The sequence below is a fragment of the Colius striatus genome, chromosome 22, assembly GCF_028858725.1.
Source record: "Colius striatus isolate bColStr4 chromosome 22, bColStr4.1.hap1, whole genome shotgun sequence".
NCBI classification, from domain to species: domain Eukaryota; kingdom Metazoa; phylum Chordata; class Aves; order Coliiformes; family Coliidae; genus Colius; species Colius striatus.
The window spans coordinates 4,777,459-4,798,469 of NC_084780.1; the positions used below are offsets into that span (position 1 = coordinate 4,777,459).

Here is a 21,011-nt window from a genome sequence, read left to right on the forward strand (position 1 = left end):
AAGGGCAGGGTTGGCATCCTCTGAAGGGCAGGGTTGGCATCCTCTGCTCCCGAGCCCTGAGTGATGGTTATTTCCTCTGCTAATGAAGCCGGGCTGGAGCGGTGTCAGCGGGCTGCGGGGGGCTGTGCCGAGCTCTGTCTTTACCAAATTCCCTCCAGCCCACCTGTAAATCCCCTGAGGGGGTCGCTGAGACGGGAGCCGGGGGACTGGAGGGGTGTCAGAGGGGGATCCATCCCTCCTGGAGCTCAGGATGCTGCCCGCACCTTCCCGGGGCGCAGCTCACGCGCGGCATCGCCACCCTGTGTGAACCAGACCCCAAAGACAGACCCCACGGAGAGACCCCGGGGATGCCCGGCGGGGGGAAAGGGGTGTCCTGGCCGCAGGGGTGCGGGGTGATGCGGGTCCCCGTGCGAGTCTGGGTGCGGGAGCCGCTGACCTCACGCTGCGGGAGGTGGGTGGAGGTGGGTGCGGGTCCCGGTGTGAGTCCCCTTGCGAGTCTCGGCGCGGGTCCCGGTCCAGGTCTTGGTGCGGGTGCTGCTGACCTCAAGCTGCGGGAGACGGGTCTCGGTGCGGGTCCCGGTGCGGGTCTCGGTGCGGGAGCCGCTGACCTCACGCTGCGGGAGGCGGATGGAGGCGGGTGCGGGTCCCGGTGCGGGTCTCGGTGCGGGAGCCGCTGACCTCACGCTGCGGGAGGCGGGCGGAGGCGGGGGGAGGCGGGTCCCGGTGACTCATGGCTTCCCAACGGCGAGCGGCTCCTCCCCGCGGCCGCCGGCCCCTCGGCAGCCCCCGGCACATGGGCCGAGGCTCCGGCAGCTCGGAGCTGGGGATGGCCGTGCTGCCCGGCCGCTGTCCCGACTGCCCGGGAGCGGAGCGGGGTCCCGGGGGCGCCCCCGCCGTGCCCCAGCTCGGCATCGCGGTGGACGAGAGGGACGTGCTGCCCGGGGCGATGCGGCTCATGCGGGAGCTCAGACCCGACTGGGAGCCGGCGAGGGTCAAGACCAAGGTAGGACCGAGTGAGGGAAGAGCGGTGGGGGCTGCGGGAGCGCTCCCCCGCCTCTGCCATCCCGGGCACGGGCCGCTGCATCCCCGGCGGGGCTGGTCCGAGGGGGCTGCAGAGCCCAGCCTGGGGGGCCGTGGGGCTCACCCCGAGGTTCTGGACGGCCTGGCCCGGGACAGCTCTAGAGCTCGTTCTGGGGGAGGTGGAAATTCCACGGGAGGCTGACTGCAGGACCCGCGGGGTACAACCCTGTCCCTCCAGCATCAGTTCTCCCCCACGCTTTCGGAGCTCACCGGGGACCGTGAGGTGTGTGACAGCCTTTGGAGACCCCCGGGGCAGTCCCTGAGCGGCGCCTGGGGATGGCTGCAAGCGTGTCCCCAGCGGCACTCGAGGCTGCTGAGGTGGCTGAAGGCTGGGGGGCTGCCAGGGCTCGCAGCCTGCGCTGCTGGCTCCCCCCGCAGGTGCTGCAGCCGGTGCTACCTGCAGGAGTAGCTGCTCCCTTGGGTTACTTGCAGCCTTGCAGCTTTGGCAGCTCGTGTGGGCTGAGTGCGGGTTTGGATGGGCGCTGGGACTCGCTGCTGGGCTCCTCACACGGGGCAGAGCTGGGAGAGCAGGGCTGGCAGCCGCATGATACGGGATTCCCTTTCCCCCTCCTCACTCGTGCCCAGGGGTGTCAGGTCTGGAGTGGGAACTCGGGGCTGGTGGTGTTTGTGCCCTCCCTGGGCTGGTGGCGATGGGCAGAGCCCCGTGCACGTGTGTTTGTGTCCTCTGGAAGGCACGTGCTTCCCTCTGCCTGGAGGGTCGTTAGAACTGTATTAACAGCCACGTGTAATTAAATACAAGAAGCTGCAGGAGAACCCATCTGAGAGGGCAGGTGGCAATAGGGAGGAAGCTGGGAGCTGGAATTCCTCAGGGTGCAGAGATGTAGGGGCAGGAAGGGTCCCAGGCTGGGTGCAGCACCGGGCAGGGACCTCTGTGGCCATGGCTGGCTGAGAAAGACCCCAACTTTCAGGGCTCCAGGCATCAGCAGGGGGTCAGGGCTCACCAGCAGCTTGTGTGTGTGTTTAATTAAAGAGAGAAAATCAATGAAGCCTGTACTAGTTGGGAAGTTGGAGCTGCACTTGTGTTTCCCTCAGCTGCTGCTGCCAGAGCTGTTTGGGGGGGGCTGTGCTGCTTCTCTCAGCTGCTTCCTATTAACGTTCCTGGTGGCTTTCCTCTGTGCACTGGAGTGGTGCCCAGCTCATGCCAGCTCCTTGCACCATGCTGGTGCACACAGCTGCTGGCAGGGGCTGTACCAGTCTGTGCCAGGGGGACAGGAGAAAACCTCCTGGCCTTTGGGGTAGGATGAGGAAAATGGTCAGGAAGGATCTGGGTGCTGAGCAGCCTCCCCCTCCTGCTCTCTTCTTGATGGGATCCTCAGGCCCCTGTGCTCCAGGTCTGGGTGCTGGGCTTCCCTCTTCTGCCCTCTTCTTGTTGGGATCTTCAGCCTATTATGCCCACTTTGCAGGGCTCCTGCTCCTCATCCTTCCAGCTCTGTCCCTGGGCAGAAGTGTGTCTGTACTGAGGAGCTATTTGTGAGTCAGGCAGCCAAGCTCCCAGGGAAGCACACACTCCTCCATCCCTCCTCTGGTGATAAGGAGAGCAGCAGTGATGTGGAGCCAAACTCCCTGGGAGAAGCTGGACTTTTTTTAGCCCAACTTTGGCAACAAGGTGCCCTATTTCAAGCCAACCGTGGGCTGGCAGCCACCTCTGAGGCTGGGGGTGCCTGTGCCATGAGGCAGCCAACACAGCTTTGCTTTGGGGGTCTGGGGAGGGGTGTTGGATGGAGCTGTTTCTCTTCAGCACCTTTGCACAGGGGTTTGGGCTCCTGGAGACACACTTGCATGACCTCAGCAGGGAAGGATTTGGGCTGGTTGGCAGCTCTGTGGCCCTGCTGAGAGCTGGCTGCAAGGAGTAGCCTCAGGCATCTGCTGAGCTGCTCTGCCACCTCCTGTGACCCAGTGTGGTAGTTTGAGCCTGGCTGGATGCCAGGTGCAGCCCTGGCAGGGCCCTGGCTGCAGCTTGCTGACCAGCCACGTGTGAGTCTCCAAACTGAGTGGCCTGGGATTCAGGGGAGGGGGGATAAGGCTCAGTAATCCCACTAAACCCACTGGAAAGGGCTGATGGGGCTGCCAGAGCAGCAAAAAGGGAGCAGTGTGGGAACTTGGCAGCTGAGGCAGCGCTGAGCATCTCGTGGAGCCCTTCAGCTGTGGCTGATGTGTGTGTGTGGGTGTGCTGAGGCTGCAGCACCTGCATGGATGGGCCCTGACACCTTTTGCTTGCTGCATTTCTGAGGAGAGAGCAGAGCATGGCCCTGGCAAAGAGCTTTTTGCCCTGGCAAAAGCAGCTGGGTTGCTTTAAGAAGGTTCAGCTGAGGGGCAGCATCCTGCCAGGGCCTCCCTGTGCTGAGGGGTGTGAGGGATAAACTTTGGCTGTCTCCTTCCAGTGTGTCTGAGTCTCCCTGGGGTGGCTGCATGGGGAACCCTATATATAGGCACCCTATAGAGGAGTGTGAGTTGCTGAGTGGGATGTCTAAAATTAGCTGTCCCACCCCCGAGCACCGCTGCTGCAGGAGCACGTGCCCTCACCCCCTTCCTGCTCCTCCAGCTCCCCCAGCCCAAAGGGGATGGAGGCAGCAGGGTGACAGGGAGCAGCAGCCTCAGCACTGAGCAGGGGCTGTGTGATGCTGAGCAACCTGCCTGCCTGGGGGAAGCTGGGGCAGAGGGGTTGCCCTGGGGGTGATGGTGAAGCGTGCTGGGGATGGGGAGAGGATGGGCAGCCCCTGCATGTGTGTGGGCAGGCAGCCAAGCTGGGCTAGAGGGAGAACAAAACTCTTCTTTCCAGCTGCGAGGAGCCATCAGAGCAATGACACCAGACTGTCCCCAGCAGAGACATCTCTGCCTATCAGCAGCCCGGCCCTGTGGGGAGGGGCAGCAGCAGAGGGGGTGGGATGAGGAGGAGATGGGCTGCTGCTGTTTGCTCTGGGTTGTTTGCTGGCTTGGTTGTTGGCTTTTTTGGTTTGTTTTTGTTGTTCATTTTATGCCAAAAGCTTTGTGCTGGCTTGGGGGTGGGGGGGTGGGTTCTGGGAGCTGTTCCCAGGGCTGCTCCAAACATGCCCATGGCACATGTAGCCTCAGCTCTTCCTCAGCTTCCAGGTGAAACATGGGCAGGATTTCCACCCAAAGCACCAGCCTGGTGCAGCTGAAGCTTTGTGCAGAGCCCTGGTTGCACACCTGAGCCTGGAGACCTTGCAAACCCATGTCACTGTCTGCAGGAGCTTTCCTGCCACTGCTGCTCCCTTTCTGTTGCCTGTTTGCCCTGCTGCTTTCTTCCCTCCCTGGGCTCTGCAGGCAGGAATGGGGATTCCCCCAATGCCCAGCTGGCATGGCAGGGATGTCTGGACATCCTCTCTGCTGCCCTTCTTCCCCCTCCAGCTCTTTACTGATGGCATCACCAACAAGCTGGTGGCCTGCTACACGGACGAGGCCATGGCAGACGCGGTGCTGGTGCGTGTGTACGGCAGGAGGACGGAGCTGCTCGTGGACAGGGAGACAGAGCTGAGGAACTTCCAGGTGCTGCATGCCCATGGCTGTGCCCCTGACCTCTACTGTGCCTTCCAGAACGGGCTCTGCTACCAGTTCCTGCCAGGCATCGCCCTGGGGCCCGACCACGTGCGAGACCCCCACATCTTCAGGTGTGCAGGACCTTGGGGGCTGGGAACAGGCTTCAGGGAGGGTCATAGGGTGAGGGAACTGCTGCTTCCCTGGGGATGAGGGGTTTGCTCTGTGTTTCCAGCTCTGCCTTTGCTCCAGAGCAGTGCTCAGTGTGTGCAAAGCTGAGTGGTGCTGGGGGATTGGGCTGCAGTTGGCTCAGAGGAGGTTGAGGTTGGAGCTGAGGCAGAACTGTTTCCCTGAGAGGGGTGTGAGCCCCTGTGCCAGGCTGCCCAGGGAGCTGGGGGAGTGCCCAGCCCTGGAGGGGTCCCAAAGGTGTGGAGCTGAGAGCTGTGGGTCAGTGCTGGGCTGGGCAGAGTGAGGGGAGGGCTGAGACTTGATGACCTTAAAGGTCTTTTCCATCTGAAATGATCCTCTGATAAATGGGCCCAACTGCAGCCAGGTTCAGCACCATGTTTTTAAAGCACCAGCTCTTGGTGAATAGCCATTTCCTGAGAGCCATGGCTTTATCTGAGCTTGCCCTGGAGAGGTAAGAGCTGCTTTTGACCCAGGCAGGGTCCTGAGATGCTTCAGAGGTGAATGCAGCTGGGCTGGAGGGGAGCTGAAGCTGCATTTTGAAACATGGCTTTGGGGGAACCCACCTGGAGACATCTCAGGGTGGGGGTTGAGGAGTGCTCCTCTCAGGAATTCTGCTGCACAGACACTTCTCAGCTGCTCATCTGTGTTTCCATCCAGGCTGGTGGCCCAGGAGATGGCCAGGGTACATGCCATCCACGCCAATGGGAGCCTCCCCAAGCCCATCCTCTGGCAGAAGCTGCACAAATACCTCACCCTAGTGAAGATGGATCTCAGCCCAAAGGTATCCAACCCCAGGTAAAGGCAGAGGGATCCCAAAGAGCCAGGCTCTGGCTTGGGCATCCACTGCCCACCCATCTCTGTGTCTTCCCTGCATGGGATTGGGGGAGGAGCCCCCAGTTCCCAGGTAAAGCCTCTGGGGGTGTCTGGGGTTGGTGCATGGGGCCAGGGATGGGGCCAGGGATGGATCTGGCCATGTGGCCACTTCTGCATCACCATCCCTCTGTGGGCAGACTCAAGCCAAGCCCCTAAGAGTAGGATGGAGGCATCTCCCTGCACCCACCAGTGCCCCAGCTCCTGCCAGTCTGGGAGCTGCATTAGAGCAGAGACAGCTCTGGGCTGAGGCTGTACAGCACCCAGGAAGGATCTGGCCTGAGCCAGAGACTCCCACCTGCTGCCATAATCCACCACCTCCTCCTCTCCCCTGTGTTTTAAGCCCTCCCTAGAGTAAGCTGAAGCTTGAGCCCTTCTTGTGAGAGGGACCCCAGCAGCCAGGTTGAGCTGACATTGCAGGAGATGCCAGGTAACCCAGCATGGATTAAAACAGCCAGTTCCCACTTCAGAGCAGTCCCATCCCATTTCTGGGAGCGTGGGTTCAGTGCCAAGTGAGTGTTGGCACGTCTGGGAAGGCTTTGGGCAGCCCCAAGAGGTGGTGAAGGTGAATGAATCCAAAGGCAAGGGAATAATTAACCTGTTCCCTGGGCTTTCCTCAGCACTCACCCTGCTGCAGGCAGACTTTACCCAACCTGCACCTTCAGTGCAGCCAATTAGCTAATCATTAACTGGCTCTCTTCTTGGAACTGGCACTTGGGAGGTTGCTGAGAGGCTATTTGCCCTGGCAGAGGGCAGGGAACCGCCTGGGGGTTAGCTGAGTGCTTTGGGCAGTGAGTGCTGGGGGTGGCTGGTTGGGTGGTTTTGGGGGGGTGGATGTGGGGTGTAAGCAGGGAGAAGGGAAGGGCTGAGGCTGCTCTGTGCTAGCTGCCAGGTGCCCTGGCTATCAGGCAGCGTGCCAGAGGGTGTTGAAGCCAAACCTGGCCTCCCTCCCCTCAAACCAGCCTCACTTTGTGTCACTGATGAGGTCATTTATCAAATACAGAGGGAAGCAAGAGGTAAACGTGCCCCTCTGCCCCTGAGGGAATTGATTCCACCCCTTCCCCAGCCTGCAGCAGGATGTGCCCAGCCTGGAGATGCTTGAGCAGGAGCTTGCCTGGATGAAGGAAACACTGTCCCAGCTGGGATCCCCCATTGTGCTGTGCCACAACGACTTGCTCTGCAAGAACATCATCTATGACAGGACACGAGGTTTGTGGCAGCAGCTTCTCACCCTCGAGGGCTCTGTCCCTCACCCAGCTCCAGGAGGCTGAGCTGCCAGGCAGTGAGATCTCAACCAGCTGGGGAGTTTGGGCAGGGAGGAACCTGCTGAGGGGCACCAAGGGCAGAGTCCTGCAGCTGGGGAGGAGCAACCCCCTGCACCAGCACAGGCTGGGGGTGACCTGCTGGAGAGCAGCTCCAGGAGACAGACCTGGCAGTGCTGGGGGATAATAAACTGCCCATGAGCAGCAATGTGGCCTCGTGGGCAAGGCCAATGGCAGCCTGGGGGCAGCAAGAGAGTGTGGGCACAGGGCCAGGGAGGTTCTGCTCCCCCTCTGCTCTGCCATAGCTGCTGAGGCCTCATCTGGAGTCCTGGGGCCAGTTCTGGGCTCCCCAGCTGCAGAGGGACAGGGAACTGCTGGAGAGAGGCCAGTGCAGGGCCAGCAAGATGCTGAGGGGATGGAGCATCTTCCTTGTGAGGAAAGGCTGTGGGACCTGGGGCTGTTCAGCCTGGAGAAGAGAAGGTTGAGCTCAGGGGGATCTCAGCAGCACTGACAAGTGCCTAAAGGGTGGGTGTCAGGAGGTTGGGGCCACACTTGTTTCTGTGGTGCCCAGTGCCAGGACAAGGGCTGATGGGCATCAGCCTGACACAAACAGTTGCACTGGCACAAGGAGCAAGTCCTTTGGTGCTGAGGTGAGGGAGCCCTGGCCCAGGCTGCCCAGGGAGGGTGTGGAGGCTCCTGCTCAGGAGGTTTCCAACCCCACCTGGACACGTTCCTGTGCCCCCTGAGCCAGGGGAAGCTGCTGTAGCAGGGGCTGGGGCTGGATGAGCTCTGCAGGGCCCTTCCATCCCCACCACTCTGTGCCTGTGTGTGTTTCCAGCCCCTCTCACAGCCTTTGCCCCCACAGAGCACGTTCGCTTCATAGACTACGAGTACACTGGCTACAACTACCAGGCTTTTGACATTGGAAACCACTTCAATGAGTTTGCAGGTGAGTTGGGCTCCTGTCTGTGGCACCCAGAGCTGCCTCTGGGTTGCAGTGGGTCTCCTCATCCCTGAGGATGGAGGACAAAGTTGCCTCCCCAGTGCCACAGTGGGAAATGGGGCAGCTCCCAGGCTGACTGCTGCTGGGGAACAGGTCTTTAACCAGAACAGTGCTGGGGAGAGCCCCATGCTGAGGTCTTTGTCCTGCAGAAACCCTCCCTGGGTGCCCTACTCTGGGTGGTCCTGCCCTGGCAGGGGGGTTGCACTGGATGAGCTTTGGAGGTCCCTTCCAGCCCTTGAGATGCTGTGGTTCTGCTGCCCTTCTGCCCCTCAGGCATCACTGACCCCAGCTCCCCTCCAGGTGTGAAGGAGGTGGATTATCACCTCTACCCCAGCAAGGAGACTCAGCTGCAGTGGCTGCACTCCTACCTGCACACCTACAAACAGCTCACCCAGGGGGACCCAGGAGGGACAGAGGTGTCTGAGGAGGAGCTGGAAACTCTCTACATCCAAGTGAACAAGTTTTCTTTGGTGAGTGATGGAGACCTGGGGCTGTGGGACCTGGGGCTGGTCAGCCTGGAGGAGAGAAGGCTGAGGGGGAACCTCATCAATGCTGATCAGTCCCTAAAGGGTGGGTGTCAGGAGGATGGGGTGACACTGTTTTCTGTAGTATCCAGTGCCAGGACAAGGGCTGATGGGCACAAACTGGGACACAAACAGTTCCCCTGGCACAGGAGGAGAAAGTCCTTTGGTGCTGAGGGGAGGGAGCCCTGGCCCAGGCTGCCCAGGGAGGGTGTGGAGGCTCCTTCTCAGGAGGTTTCCAACCCCACCTGGACACGTTCCTGTGCCCTGAGCCAGGGGAACCTGCTTTAGCAGGGGCTGGGGCTGGATGAGCTCTGCAGGGCCCTTCCAGCCCCAACCACTGGGGGATTCTGTGTGAGATGGGGAGCAGGCAGCCTCTCTCAAGGGCTGCCCATGGGACAGTGCTTTGCTCTCAGATGAGCTGGGGCTTCATGCTGCAGCTCAGAGGGGAGGATGGGGGTGCAAGTACCAGCCTGGGGGTTGGGGGGGGTACCTGGGGCAGGAGCTTGTGCCTTGGAGACACTGTACCCCTGCCAAGACCACCAGTGCATGCCAAGAGACAGGGTGGCCTGATAGCTGTGGCCTTGGGCATCCCTTCAGAGAGGCCAGGAACAGCCAAACAGGAGGAGATCCTCTCTGGTAAATGCCATGGGCAGGAGGAGCCAATTTTCTGTCCATTTAGGGCAAAATCTTGGCTGGAGGTGCCAGGAAGGACATCCTGAGTGCAAGGGCAGGGCCTGGGACCCTGAGTATGGTGTGTGGCTGCTCAGCATCCTTCCTGCTTCATCCCTTGCAGGATGGGACCAGACTATATAAAAACACACATGTGTGTGCCAACCCCAGCAGGCTGCCACCCCCTCTCCTGTCCTCACAGCCTTGGGACTCCTGGCATCCATCAGCACAGGCCCCAGTGACTCATCCTGCCTTCAGGGTGCTCTGTGCCCGTTTCTCATCCTTGTTTTGTCTCTTGCAGGCATCCCATTTCCTCTGGGCATGCTGGGGCCTGATCCAGGATAAATACTCTACCATAGACTTTAACTTCTTAAGGTGAGTCCCTCAGAAGAAATGCCCTTGGGGAGGGGAGGGGAGAGCATTTGCTCCCACTGCAGCCTGATGCAGCATCCCCATGGGACCATCTCCTCACCTGCCCCTCTCTCCCCTCTTGGCAGATATGCAAAGCTAAGGTTTAAACAGTACTTCAAGATGAAACCAGTGGTCACAGCCCTGCAGAGCCTGAAATAGCATCTCCAGCCTGGAGAGCCTCAGCTGTTTTGTCCTTGCTGCATCCACGGCCCTCACACCCCCCCCCTCACCCCTTCCCCACCCCAGCCAGGGGCAAGGGCAGGTCCTGATGGTGGGAAAGGGAAGAAGAGGAGCTCTGATGCAGCCACTGATCAAAGGAGACCCTGGACAGACCCTGAAACTGGACAGTGAGATGCTGGAGAGGCCCCTGCCTATGCCAGGGTTCCCTCACCGTGGCCTTAAGGCTGAGCTCTGCCTCAGCCCCGCTGCCTGTGCTCTGCTGGCACCATTGCTGCTCAGCCTGGCACCCACTTTACCCCCTCTGTGCTGCCCCTGAGGGGAGACAAAGGGGTCTCCCCTTCTGCTCAGCACCCCCCAGAGCTGCCCAGCTGCTTTGGCTGCCCCATGCACAGGCTGTGCCCTCTGCCTGGGGCTCCCACCCCCAAAGCAGCACCTTCCATGGGGGATCCTGGGCTTGAGACTGTCTCTGAACATGGGACCCTCTTCCATGAGAGGTAGGTGGGTGCTGCTTGATGGTGCAAAGCAGCAAAGGGGCAGCAACAGCCATGAGACACATGGGCTTGGGCTCAGGGGGCTGCTGCTGGAGGGCACTGGGTACATGCACCCCCTGTGCTGTGCCCAGCCATGGCTGGCTCTGCTCTTCCATGGGCCCTCTGGCTCCCATTAGCTCCCTGCTCCCATCAGGGCTCATCCTGTGCTGCTGGAGCACTGAGCTCCCAGCTCTGCCTTGCCCAGGGCTGGGGGGGGAGGGTCTGTGCTGCCCTTCCCAGGGACATTATCCCTGTGTGAGACCCCCTGGGCAGGAGGTTGAACAGAACTGACCTGCTCCATGAGCTGGGCACAGCTTCATCCCCTGGCAGGCCTCTGCCACAGCCAAGCTGAGCTGCTGAGCACTGCTGGAGGGTGGAATCAGACCCCTGTGCCCCAGCCTTGGCTGCTTGTGGGGGGAACAAAGTGAGCACCCCTTTTATGTTGGGCACAGGAGCACTCTGTCCTGCAGGACCTGGGCACTGCTGTTGCATCTGCTGTTCCTTTTGGTGCAAAATAAAAGCTGCTGGAACTGGAGGATGGTTTTGTGGGGGCTGGAGCAGGGAACAGGGGTTTGAAGGTGAACCCAGCCCCTGCCCCAGCTGCAGCTGTCCCCATGCAGGGTGGGCTGCTGCTGTCCCCCCTGAGCTCTCTGGGGGTGCTGGAGCATGGCAGGCTGGGTGCATGCAGCACTTTGCTGTCTCTTCCCTGCTGGCAGCAAGGGAGGGGGCTTGTCCTGGAGTGATGAGCCCACATCTGCCTTGTGGCAGCCCTGAGGTGGAGGAGGCTGAACCCCAAACCTGCTGCCACGTGGGGTGAGACCTTCAGCAAACTCAGGTGAGAGGGGAAAGAGGGAAACAGGCTGGGAGAAAAAGCTGAGAGACAGCACAAGTGAAAACAGCCCCGGGAGAGCCAGAGCCTGAGGGGAGAGGGCTGTGCTGGCAGGGAGCAAACATCCCTCTGTCCTTTTGCCTGGCCCTCAGCTCCCCCCAGCCCAGGCTGCCAAAGTCCAGGCTCCGATCTCAGCTTCGAAAAGTCACTTTTATTGTGCCAAGGGGCTGGAGAAGGGGGGAAGAGACAGTTGTAAACAAGTATGTGAAATATACAGGTTAAGTTACTCATTGTCTTATTAACAAAATAAAGCTCTATCTATATTTACAGTCTTTAAAAATAAAACCAAGAGAGAGAGAGGAGCCGTGTCCACGGGGCTCATCTGCATCCACCCCCCTCCTCACCCACTGCAGCAAAGCCCACCCTGCCCTGGGAGCTGGGATCCCCCCTTCCTTCCCCAGGGACCCCCTTCCCTTCCCCAGGGACCCCCCCTCCTTCCCCAAGGACCCCCCCTTCCTTCCCCAGGGACCCTGGCCCCAGGCAGAGCAGCACAAGGAGGGGGAATAAATAAAGCGCTGGTGAAGGGTGAGAGAGGAGTTTTTGGGGGGAGGTGAGGAGACAGGACCCTCCCCTGGATAAGCTGGGGCCTGAGGGGCTGTGGGCAAAGCCCCCCTGGCAGGGCTGGTGGCCCTGAGGGGTGCCCAGGTGGGCACAGGTCCCAAGGGCTGGTGAGGTGGCTGTGGCAGAGGCTGGGGCACGTTTCTGGCTGTTGCCACAGGGAGGTGCACGGGGTCTGTGCACAGGCAGACAGCAGCTACAGGCAGACACTGAGCACAGGCACACAGCAGCTACAGGCAGACACTGAGCACAGCCAGACACACATGGGACATGTAGAGCTGGACACTGAGCAGGTACAGCCAGACATGGAGCAGCTACAGTGGGAGCCAGTGTGTACAGCCAGCTCTGGAGCAAGTACAGTCACACACTGGACATGTACAGCCATGGAGAGCTGCACAGGGAGCACAGAGAGGCTGGGCAGCAGACATACACAGCCAGCCACTGAGCACACCCAGCAGCCAAGGAGCATGGACAGCCAGACACTGAGCACAGCCCCTGCACCCCAGCCCTGCAGTGCCCAGGCTCTGACCAGTGCAAGGTATCTTTCAGCCAGTATTTCTCTCTGTTTCCTGACCATTGCTGTTCTTTTTCCCTCCCCCTCCCTGGTTTTTCAGGCTGCAGGTCCCAGGCAGAGCCCCCAGCTCGTGGGAGGGAGAGGTGCCAGGGATGGATGGGGCAGGGCCTGGGTGAGGGTGCTGCCAGGGAACAGGCACCCACTTGATTTCCAATGTGGGCCAGAGCTGCCAGGAGCAGAAAGGGCTCCTTGGAACCCTTGGCTGGTACTTGGGCCAGGCAAGAGCTAAAATAGGCTCTGTGGGAATTTGCTGGCAGGCTCTAAAGACTGAATGGGAAAGGCAGGGGGGGAGGTGAGCCCAGGCTGAGCGAGGGACAAGGGTGTCCCCATGCACCCCGTGTCCCTGGCAGCAGGGGCAGCTGCAGGGAGGCTCTCTGGGAGGGACCCACGGGTGCTGGAGGGCTGCCAGAGGCTCAGGAGGGTTCCTGCAGCCTGATACCTTCAGCTACCTCCTGGAGAGCTGCAGGTGGCTGAAGCCACACTACCCACATCCCCACACCCTCACCACCCAAGCAAGGCTGAGCCAGCCCTGAGTGGAGTCAGCACATCCCTGCTCATCACCCACACCACCGGGCACCCGCTTGACCGAGACCCATTGCGGGCAGCAGCTCTGCTCCCAGCACAGCCTATCAACCCCCATCCCTCATGCCATGCCTTCACCTCCTTCCAGGTGGCAGCCAGCCCTGCCCAAACCCCCCCTCCCCTCCTCACTCCCACCTCCCCAGCCCTCCCCTCAGTCCGTCAGCACCACCAGCTCTCCGTCGCTCTTGTCCTCGCCCTCCGACTCCTCGTCCTCGCTGTAGCGGAACATGTCGCCCTCAGGCACCGAGTGCCCGTCCTCCCCATCACCAGCATCCTTCAGGCTGCGTGTGTTGATGATGACTGGCATGTTGGGCTCCATGCCACGGGGCAGGTAGTGCTCCAGCAGAGGAGGTGCCAGCTGCACGCCCACCGCCCGCTGGTACAGCACCTCCGAGGACGCCGGGGGCAGCTGGTTGCCCTGGGGCCTGTGGGACAGGGGGATACATTTCATAGCACTGCCTCCCACAACAGCCTCATCAGAAAGCTCAGGCAGTGTGGGGTGGGTGGAGGTGAGGTGGATGGAGAGCTGGTGAGTGACACAGCCCAGAGGGTGGGGATCAGTGGCAGAGTCGAGTGTGAGGCCTGTGGGGTTCCACAGGGATGGGTTCTGGGGTCAGTCTGGTTCAACATCTTCATCAACCACTTGGGTGAGGGGACAGGGTGACCCTCAGCGAGTTTCCTGCTGGCACCAAACTGGGAGCACTGGCTGATTCACCAGAGGCTGTGCTGCCAGTCAGCGGGATCTGACAGGCTGAGAGTTGGGCACAGAGGAACCTGCTGAGGGGCACCAAGGGCAGAGTCCTGCTGCTGGGGAGGAACAACCCCCTGCACCAGCACAGGCTGGGGGTGACCTGCTGGAGAGCAGCTCCAGGAGACAGACCTGGCAGTGCTGGTGAGAATAAACTGCCCATGAGCAGCAACGTGGCCTCGTGGGCAAGGCAAATGGCAGCCTGAGGGCAGCAAGAGAGTGTGGGCACAGGGCCAGGGAGGTTCTGCTCCCCCTCTGCTCTGCCATATCTGCTGAGGCCTCATCTGGAGTCCTGGGGCCAGCTCTGGGCTCCCCAGCTGCAGAGGGACAGGGAACTGCTGGAGAGAGGCCAGTGCAGGGCCACCAAGATGCTGAGGGGATGGAGCATCTTCCTTGTGAGGAAAGGCTGTGGGACCTGGGGCTGTTCAGCCTGGAGGAGAGACTGAGGGGGGATCTCATTAACATTTATAACTATCTAAAGGGTGGGTGTCAGGAGGTTGGGACATCCATGTTTTCTATGGTATGTACCAACAGGACAAGGGGTGATGGGATGAAGCTGGAACACAAAAAGTTCCATTGAAACGTAAAGACAAACTGTGTCAGTGTTGGAGTGAGGGAGCCCTGGCCCAGGCTGCCCAGGGAGGGTGTGGAAGCCCCTTCCTTGGAGCTCTTCAAGACCCCCCTGGACATGTTCCTATGCAACCTGATCTAGGTGACCCTGCTTCTGCAGGGGGTGTTGCACTGGATGATCTCCAAAGGTCCCTCCAACCCCTCCCATTCTATGATTCCATGCAGTCACCACCTGGGGAGTCCTGGGCTGCTTCCCCCTTTCCTCCACACCCCCAACCTCCCAGGGGTACCCACCCCCTGTGTTTGGGGGGGCAGGAAGGGCCACGTTACCCCAGCAAGTAGCCCTGCCTGGCATCCTGGCGCCGGTTCCTCATCAGCGCCTTGTACTCGCCCACGCGCAGGCGCTTCCCCTCCACGATACACGTGCGCTTGGGCCGCGGCTTGTACTTGTAGTCGGGGTATTTCTCCAGGTGCTGCCGGCTCAGCCGGGCTTGTTCCTCGTAGTAAGGCTGTTTCTCCTGGTTGGTCATGGATTTCCAGCGGGAGCCTGTGAGGAGAGGAGCCCCCAGGGCATGATACACACCCACAGGGCATGATACACACCCCCCAGGGCATGATACACACCCACAGGGCATGATACACACCCCCCAGGGCATGATACACACACCCCAGGGCATGATATAGCCCCCCAGGGCATGATACACACCCCCCAGGGCATGATACACACACCCCAGGGCATGATACACACCCACAGGGCATGATACACACCCACAGGGCATGTTATACCCCTCCCAGAGCATGTTACACACTCCCAGGGCATGATACACACACCCCAGGGCATGTTATAGCCCCCTGAGGGCATGTTATACCTCCTAGGGCATGTTACACACCCTCCAGGACATGTTATACCCCACCCAGGGCATGTTATAAACCTCCCCAGGATATGTTACACACCCACAGGGCATGTTATACCTCCCAGGGCATGTTATACCCCCCCCAGGGCATGTTATACCCCTCCTAGGGCATGATATAGCCCCCCAGAGCATGTTATACCCCTCCTAGGGCATGTTATAGCCCCCCCCCAGGGCATGTTATAGCTCACCCAGGGCATGTTATACTTCCCAGGGCATGTTATAAACCTCCCCAAGGCATGTTATACCCCCTAGGGCATGTTATACCCCTCCCAGGGTATGTTATAGCCCCCCAAGGGCATGTTATACCCCTCCCAGGGCATGTTATAAACCTGCCCAGGGGATGTTATACCCCCAAGGGCATGTTACACACCCCCCAGGGCATGTTATACCCCTCCCAGGGCATGTTACAGCCACCACCATCCCCAGCACTAACCCAGGATCTTGCTGATGCTGGAGTTGTGCATGTCTGGGAAGGCCTGCAGGATCTTCCTCCTCTCATCCTTTGCCCACACCATGAAGGCGTTCATGGGCCGCTTGATGTGGTTGTTGTTCCTGGACTCGGGGAAGTGCCGTGAACCTGTGAGAGAAACCCCAGCTGAGGTCAGGAGGCAGAGGAAGGAACGAGCTGAGGGTGCTCTCAGCTGTCATAGAATCACAGAATCATTTGGGGTGGCAAAGCCCTTGAAGCTGCTGCAGTCCCAGCCCTGCCCTCACCCTGCCCAGCCCAGCACTGACCCCTGGCCCTCAGCACCTCAGCCCCACGCCTTTGGGATCCCTCCAGGGCTGGGCACTCCCCCAGCTCCCTGGGCAGCCTGGCACAGGGGCTCACACCCCTCTCAGGGAAACAGTTCTGCCTCAGCTCCAGCCTCAACCTCCCCTGGGGCAAACGGGTCATTTCCTCTTGTCCTGTCATTCATTGCTGGGAGAAGAGACCGACCCCCACCTTGCTACAACCTCCTGTCAGGGACTTGCAGAGTGTTTATGTCTCCTCTCAGCCTTACCATTCATCTCAGTCATCTCTCAACAACCATCTCTCCTCCATCTGTCCTTACCATCCATCTCTCCCCATCCATCTCTCCTCATCCATCTCTCCCCATCCATCTCTCCCCATCCATCCTTACCATCCATCTCACAGGTCAGCAGAGCCTCATCCAGCCGGGGTGCAGAGGTCTCCTCCATCCGCTCCTTCCCTGGGGAAGAATCAATCCCAACATGGTCCTGCAAGAGAGCAGAGAGTCAGGAACCAGCTGCCAGCCAGGTCAGAGACCCAGCTCTGGGTGAGAGAGGGGGCTGGGGTCCCCCTGACCTTGCGGAAGGGGTTGCTCAGGGATCCCTCCAGGGCTCCGCTGTGGCCATGCAGCAGCTGCCGAGCGTCTTGGATGGCTTTGGTGATGGCATCACCTTCCCCCAGGAACCCTGGCAGGACACCAGCACCCATCAGCACCAGCACCCACTCCTCCAACCCCATCCCACCCCAGCAATCCCAGCTGTGTGCCCAAAAAATGGGATGGCACAGAGCAGTGGGTACCCGCTCAGGTCACCCTAAGGAGCAGAGGTGACCCTGGTTTTGGGGATGGTGGCCAGGGGAAGGAGGGCATGAGCCTTCCTCATCAGTCAAGGCACTTGGGAACCCACCCAGAGGCAGGTTGGATGGGCTGGTCTGCAGGTCTCTGGTGGTGCCATGACTTGGCGTGAGGGACTGGCAGCTGCTCATCTTCAAACTGGGCGAGCTGGAGGCACTGGGGAGGTCAGAAACTTTGGGTTTGGCTGTAAGGTTCAGTGGCTGCGAGGTCTCCTGTGGTGGAGAGGAGAAGGGGGTGAAGCACAGCTCCTGCAGAACCCCAACCCCAGGGGATGGAGCTGCTCTGGGGCTGTACCTGCATCTGGAGGTGGCCCGAGCCGGCGGGTCTCTTCAGCGTGGGAGGAGGGGGGCTGTGCAGCAGCTGCACTGGGTAATCCACTGTGGGAGCAGAGGGAGAGGGGTTGGGGACAAGGTCACCCCCCTCAGGCTGGGGCAGTCCCAGGGGATCCCTCCTCACTCACCTGGTTTGCAGGGGATGGGCTGGATGGGCAGTGCTAACTGGGAGTCGGGGGCGACTGGGAGAGGCTGGTGGCTGGGGGTGAAGGCAGGAATCATCACATAGGGCATGTTGACCTGCTGGAGGGAAGAGGGGGAGTGAAGCAGAGAGACCAGACAACATGGCAGGCAGGTGCCAATCCATTGCCTGGCCCCAGGAGGGGGGAACACAAGCCCCTCCCTGCAATCATGCAGCATGGGAAGGGAGAAGGGGGACATGAGGGGGTGTCCCTTGCCTTTACCTGGATCTGTTGCTGCAGCAGGTTGATTTTGTGCTGCTGCTGGATGAGCTGCTGCTGCTGCTTGGCAATCTGGCAGAGGGGAGATGGTGGGGCTCAGTGGTAGTGCCAAAGACCCCCACAGCAGGGCTACAGGCCAGTACCAGCTGCCCAACACCAGCAAAAGACAGAGGAGAGGGCTGCAGAGGGCCCCGAGGGCTGTGGGGAGGGCAGGCAGCAAAGTCCCACTGACCCAGTGCCAAAGTCACCTCCCCATCACCCCAAGGAGGCTCTGTCCTGATCCTACAGCCACAGGCAGCAGATCCCCCAGGGATCCCTGAGCCCACCTGCTCCTGCTGCTGCCGTGCCAGCTCCATCTGCTGCTGCTGCTTCTCAAAGAGCATCGCTGCCATGTTCTTCTGCTCCGAGTGGGCTGTCAGGAGCTGGTCCCTCAGCGTGGACAACTGGTTGATCATGACAAGCAGCTGGAGCTCCTTCTCTGCCAGGCTCTCCTGGGTTCCTGGAAAAAAATACAAGAGGCTGGGAGTCAGGGGCTTGATGACCACCACTGTTGGGTGCTGGTAGGTGATGCCATAGGGCAGGAAGATCTCCCTGTGCTGAACCATCCCCTCTGAGAGCATCCCCTCCAAAAAACCCCAAACTAATGCCTAAGAAAATAGAGAACTCTATTAAATATAGACAGGGACACATTTCCCCTCCTGCCAAGATGGGTAATGTCACATTTCCAGCCCAGGCTGCCCAAGTGCAGGGTGTGAGAGGGAAGAGAATGGAGGTGGGTTGCTGGGACACACCTCACCTTTCAGTTCCTTGGACTCAGCCATGTTCCGGCCCAGCAGCCGCTCCTTCCAGTCACTGGACAGTAACTTCTCGATGGTTGGCATCACTGTTTGTGCCAGCAGGTTCCAAGGTGGGCAGAGCAAGGAGAGGTAGAGGACAGCCAGGTGAGCACAGCCCGAGGCTCTACACTGTGGCACAGGTCATCCCATCCCATCCCATCCCATCCCATCCCACCCCACCCTGCATCTTTGGCAAATACTGAGGGGTCTAAAGGGAGCAAGGAGGGGCCCAAGAGGCCTTTTGGAAACCTTTCTTACCCTCTTTCAAGTTCCTGTTGAAGTCCAGCTTCTCCTGAGCACTGGCAGGTGGCTCAAAGGCAGAGCGCCGGGGCTCCAGCGCATCGCTGGCGGGTGAGTGGGACTCCTGCAACACACACAGGGCCTTTCCTCATCCCCAGCCCCCCAGGCAGCTGGTGAGATGCTCAGAAACAGCCCTGCCCACCCCACTGTTGGGCCACACTCTGCCAGGCACATTCTCCCCATCTCTCTCTGCCTTTTACGCTGCAAAGACTTTGCTGGAGGTTTCTCTGAGCTCCGTCCTCCCTGGGATGCAGCACAGGGACTGGGAGGGCTCAGCCTGCTGGTAAAGGGCAGACAAAGCCCCTACTTTATTTTGTAGTGCCCAGTGCCAGGACAAGGGCTGATGGGCATCAGCTGCAACACAAACAGTTGCCCTGGCACAGGAGGAGAAAGTCCTTTGGTGCTGAGGTGAGGGAGCCCTGGCCCAGGCTGCCCAGGGAGGGTGTGGAGGCTTCTCAGGAGGTTTCCAACCCCACCTGGACACGTTCCTGTGCCCCCTGAGCCAGGGGAACCTGCTTTAGCAGGGGCTGGATGAGCCCTGCAGGGCCCTTCCCACCCCACCATGCTGGGATTGTGTGAAGGCCTGAGGGGATCCTCAGGTTTCAGCTTAATTTCCTTGGGATGAAGAATAACCACCCAGGGAAAAAACCCACCTCCCTCTGCCAGAGAACAGAGCCAGGAACAGTGGGACCCCAACCAGGAGCTGTGTGTGTGTCACAGCCGTGGCACCCACCTGTGTGAGGGGCTGGGGGTCGCTGCCTTCCCTCGCTGGTGGTCCCGGTGGGTCGCTGGGCCGGGGCTCGGTGCTGGGGGCAGCCCCTGGCGGGGACTCATAACCCACCTCCTTCTTCTCCTCTGTCTTGATGCTGCAGTTCACCATGCTGCCTGCTCCATCCAGCTCCAGAGGGGGAGAAACAGGGCTCCTCATGGACATGCTGCGGGGTGGCAGAGCTGTCAGCATCACCATGGGGCAACTGCTGGCCTGTGGCACCTCTCTTCCCAGCCTGGCTCTGTACCAGCGTGCTGTGGGCTGATGGTTTTGGGGGGCAATGGCCTTGCTTTTTGCCATGGCTTGGTGAAGCTGAGCTCTTGTTTGTGGCTTCCTGAGCTCAGGTGTTTGTAGATTTGGGACTCAATGGCCAGAAGCCCTTTGCACTTTATGCTGTGAAGAGAATGGGGCAAGAAAGCAAAGCCCTACCCAGAGGCGTGAGATTTAGGGCACACGCCTCCCTGCTTCATCCAGCAGCCTGGCACGGAGCAACCTGAGGCTCACCATGACAAAGAGCTGTGCCAAACCCAAGCCAATAGGCCCCTGGTCTCAGGTTCTTGGCTCAGGATCTGCCCCCTTCCCCCCAGTGCCCCAGGAGCCGTGCCTAGAAAGCTGTCAGGGCCACAGGCAGGTTTCCCGCTCCGACGGGAAGTGGAAATCCCGGCCCTGCCAAACAATGGCTCCAGAATCACTCCTCTGGGAGCCCCCAGCACGGCACGGAGCTGGGAGCAGCCCAAGCCCAGCCAGGACAAGGGGCTGGCCCCAGGGAATGGCTCTGGCCAGCACCAGCACGGCTGTGGGTGCCCATGCAGCTCTGGGTGCTGCCAGGGGCACGGTTGGCGCTGCAGAAATGACTTGTGAGCTGTTATGGGGGATGAACGAGCTGTACAACCCCAGGGCACCCCCAGAGATGGTATTTTCAGCGGGATCTGTCCCACATGATGTGTCCCAGCCATGTCCCCATGTCAGTGCTGGGCATGCCAGGAGCTCACCAGGACCATCCTGCAGCCAGGGGTTCTCCTTCTCAGGGCCAGCAACCCTGAGTGTGCACAAGAATGGGAACTCGACCCCCTCACAGCTCACCTTTCCAGGGAATAAAGGGAAAAGGAGGCCCTTAAGGAGGAGATTTACACTGTCTGCTGCCAGGAGCTGGACTGAGGGATCCCAAGGGCTGTGTTGGGACGGGGGAGAGCATCCTGCTTGTGCTCCAGCACCCCTCAACCAGAAACCTCTTTCTCCCCTGCTCCCACCCCCACGGTTCATCAGGACCCCCCTAAACCAGGGCTGGAGGGTGCTGAGCTGGGCTGGGGGAGTGCTGGGGGGGCTGAGCCCGGCTTGGAGGGCAGCAATTCCACAACAAACACGGCCCAGCTCAAGCTGCGAATTAATCAAACGGCTGAAAATAAAACCTTCCTCTCAGGAACTTCAAACAAAAGAAACGAAAACAACAAGGCCGGCTGGGGAATGAAAAGCCAGGGCTGTGAATAGGGGACAAAAGGAAGTGGAACAATAGGGTGTTGGACAAAAGCAATAAAGTAAAGGGAAGTGTGACAGCTCCACAATAGGGCACTGTGCTCGCCAGCCTTTCTGATCTTAGTGGGCTTGTTTTAATCTCAGTTCCCTTGCCCTGTGTTGAACAAGCCCTTGTGCTGGGCCGGCCCGGCCGCTTCCTCCCGCCATGGCTGCGGCGCGGCCTGCTCCCGCCATCCTGCCCATGGCCT

General features: G+C 60.3%; 2 protein-coding genes across 6 annotated transcripts in view; one reads left to right on the forward strand and one right to left on the reverse strand.

Annotated features, from left to right (window-relative positions):
- Positions 1–793: 793 nt before the first annotated feature.
- ETNK2 (ethanolamine kinase 2) lies at positions 794–9,683 on the forward strand. Its single transcript, XM_062013487.1, has 8 exons — positions 794–1,003; positions 4,471–4,730; positions 5,443–5,580; positions 6,722–6,864; positions 7,783–7,866; positions 8,221–8,390; positions 9,415–9,488; positions 9,611–9,683. The coding sequence occupies exons 1-8, from the start codon at positions 794–796 to the stop codon at positions 9,681–9,683; spliced, it is 1,152 nt and encodes a 383-aa protein (XP_061869471.1).
- A 3,305-nt stretch (positions 9,684–12,988) lies between these two features.
- Positions 12,989–21,011, reverse strand: part of SOX13 (SRY-box transcription factor 13) — a 39,387-nt gene continuing 31,364 nt past the window's right edge. For all 5 annotated transcript variants that reach the window (XM_062013484.1, XM_062013485.1, XM_062013483.1 and 2 more), the window contains 13 exons: positions 19,255–19,456; positions 18,480–18,585; positions 18,182–18,268; positions 17,712–17,884; positions 17,389–17,457; positions 17,113–17,227; positions 16,947–17,029; positions 16,705–16,864; positions 16,376–16,485; positions 16,191–16,287; positions 15,503–15,646; positions 14,486–14,702; positions 12,989–13,262 (listed from right to left, as the gene is read on the reverse strand). In XM_062013484.1, coding sequence (XP_061869468.1) covers positions 12,989–13,262; positions 14,486–14,702; positions 15,503–15,646; positions 16,191–16,287; positions 16,376–16,485; positions 16,705–16,864; positions 16,947–17,029; positions 17,113–17,227; positions 17,389–17,457; positions 17,712–17,884; positions 18,182–18,268; positions 18,480–18,585; positions 19,255–19,456 — 1,837 coding nt within the window. The remainder of the gene's footprint in view (positions 13,263–14,485; positions 14,703–15,502; positions 15,647–16,190; positions 16,288–16,375; positions 16,486–16,704; positions 16,865–16,946; positions 17,030–17,112; positions 17,228–17,388; positions 17,458–17,711; positions 17,885–18,181; positions 18,269–18,479; positions 18,586–19,254; positions 19,457–21,011) is intronic.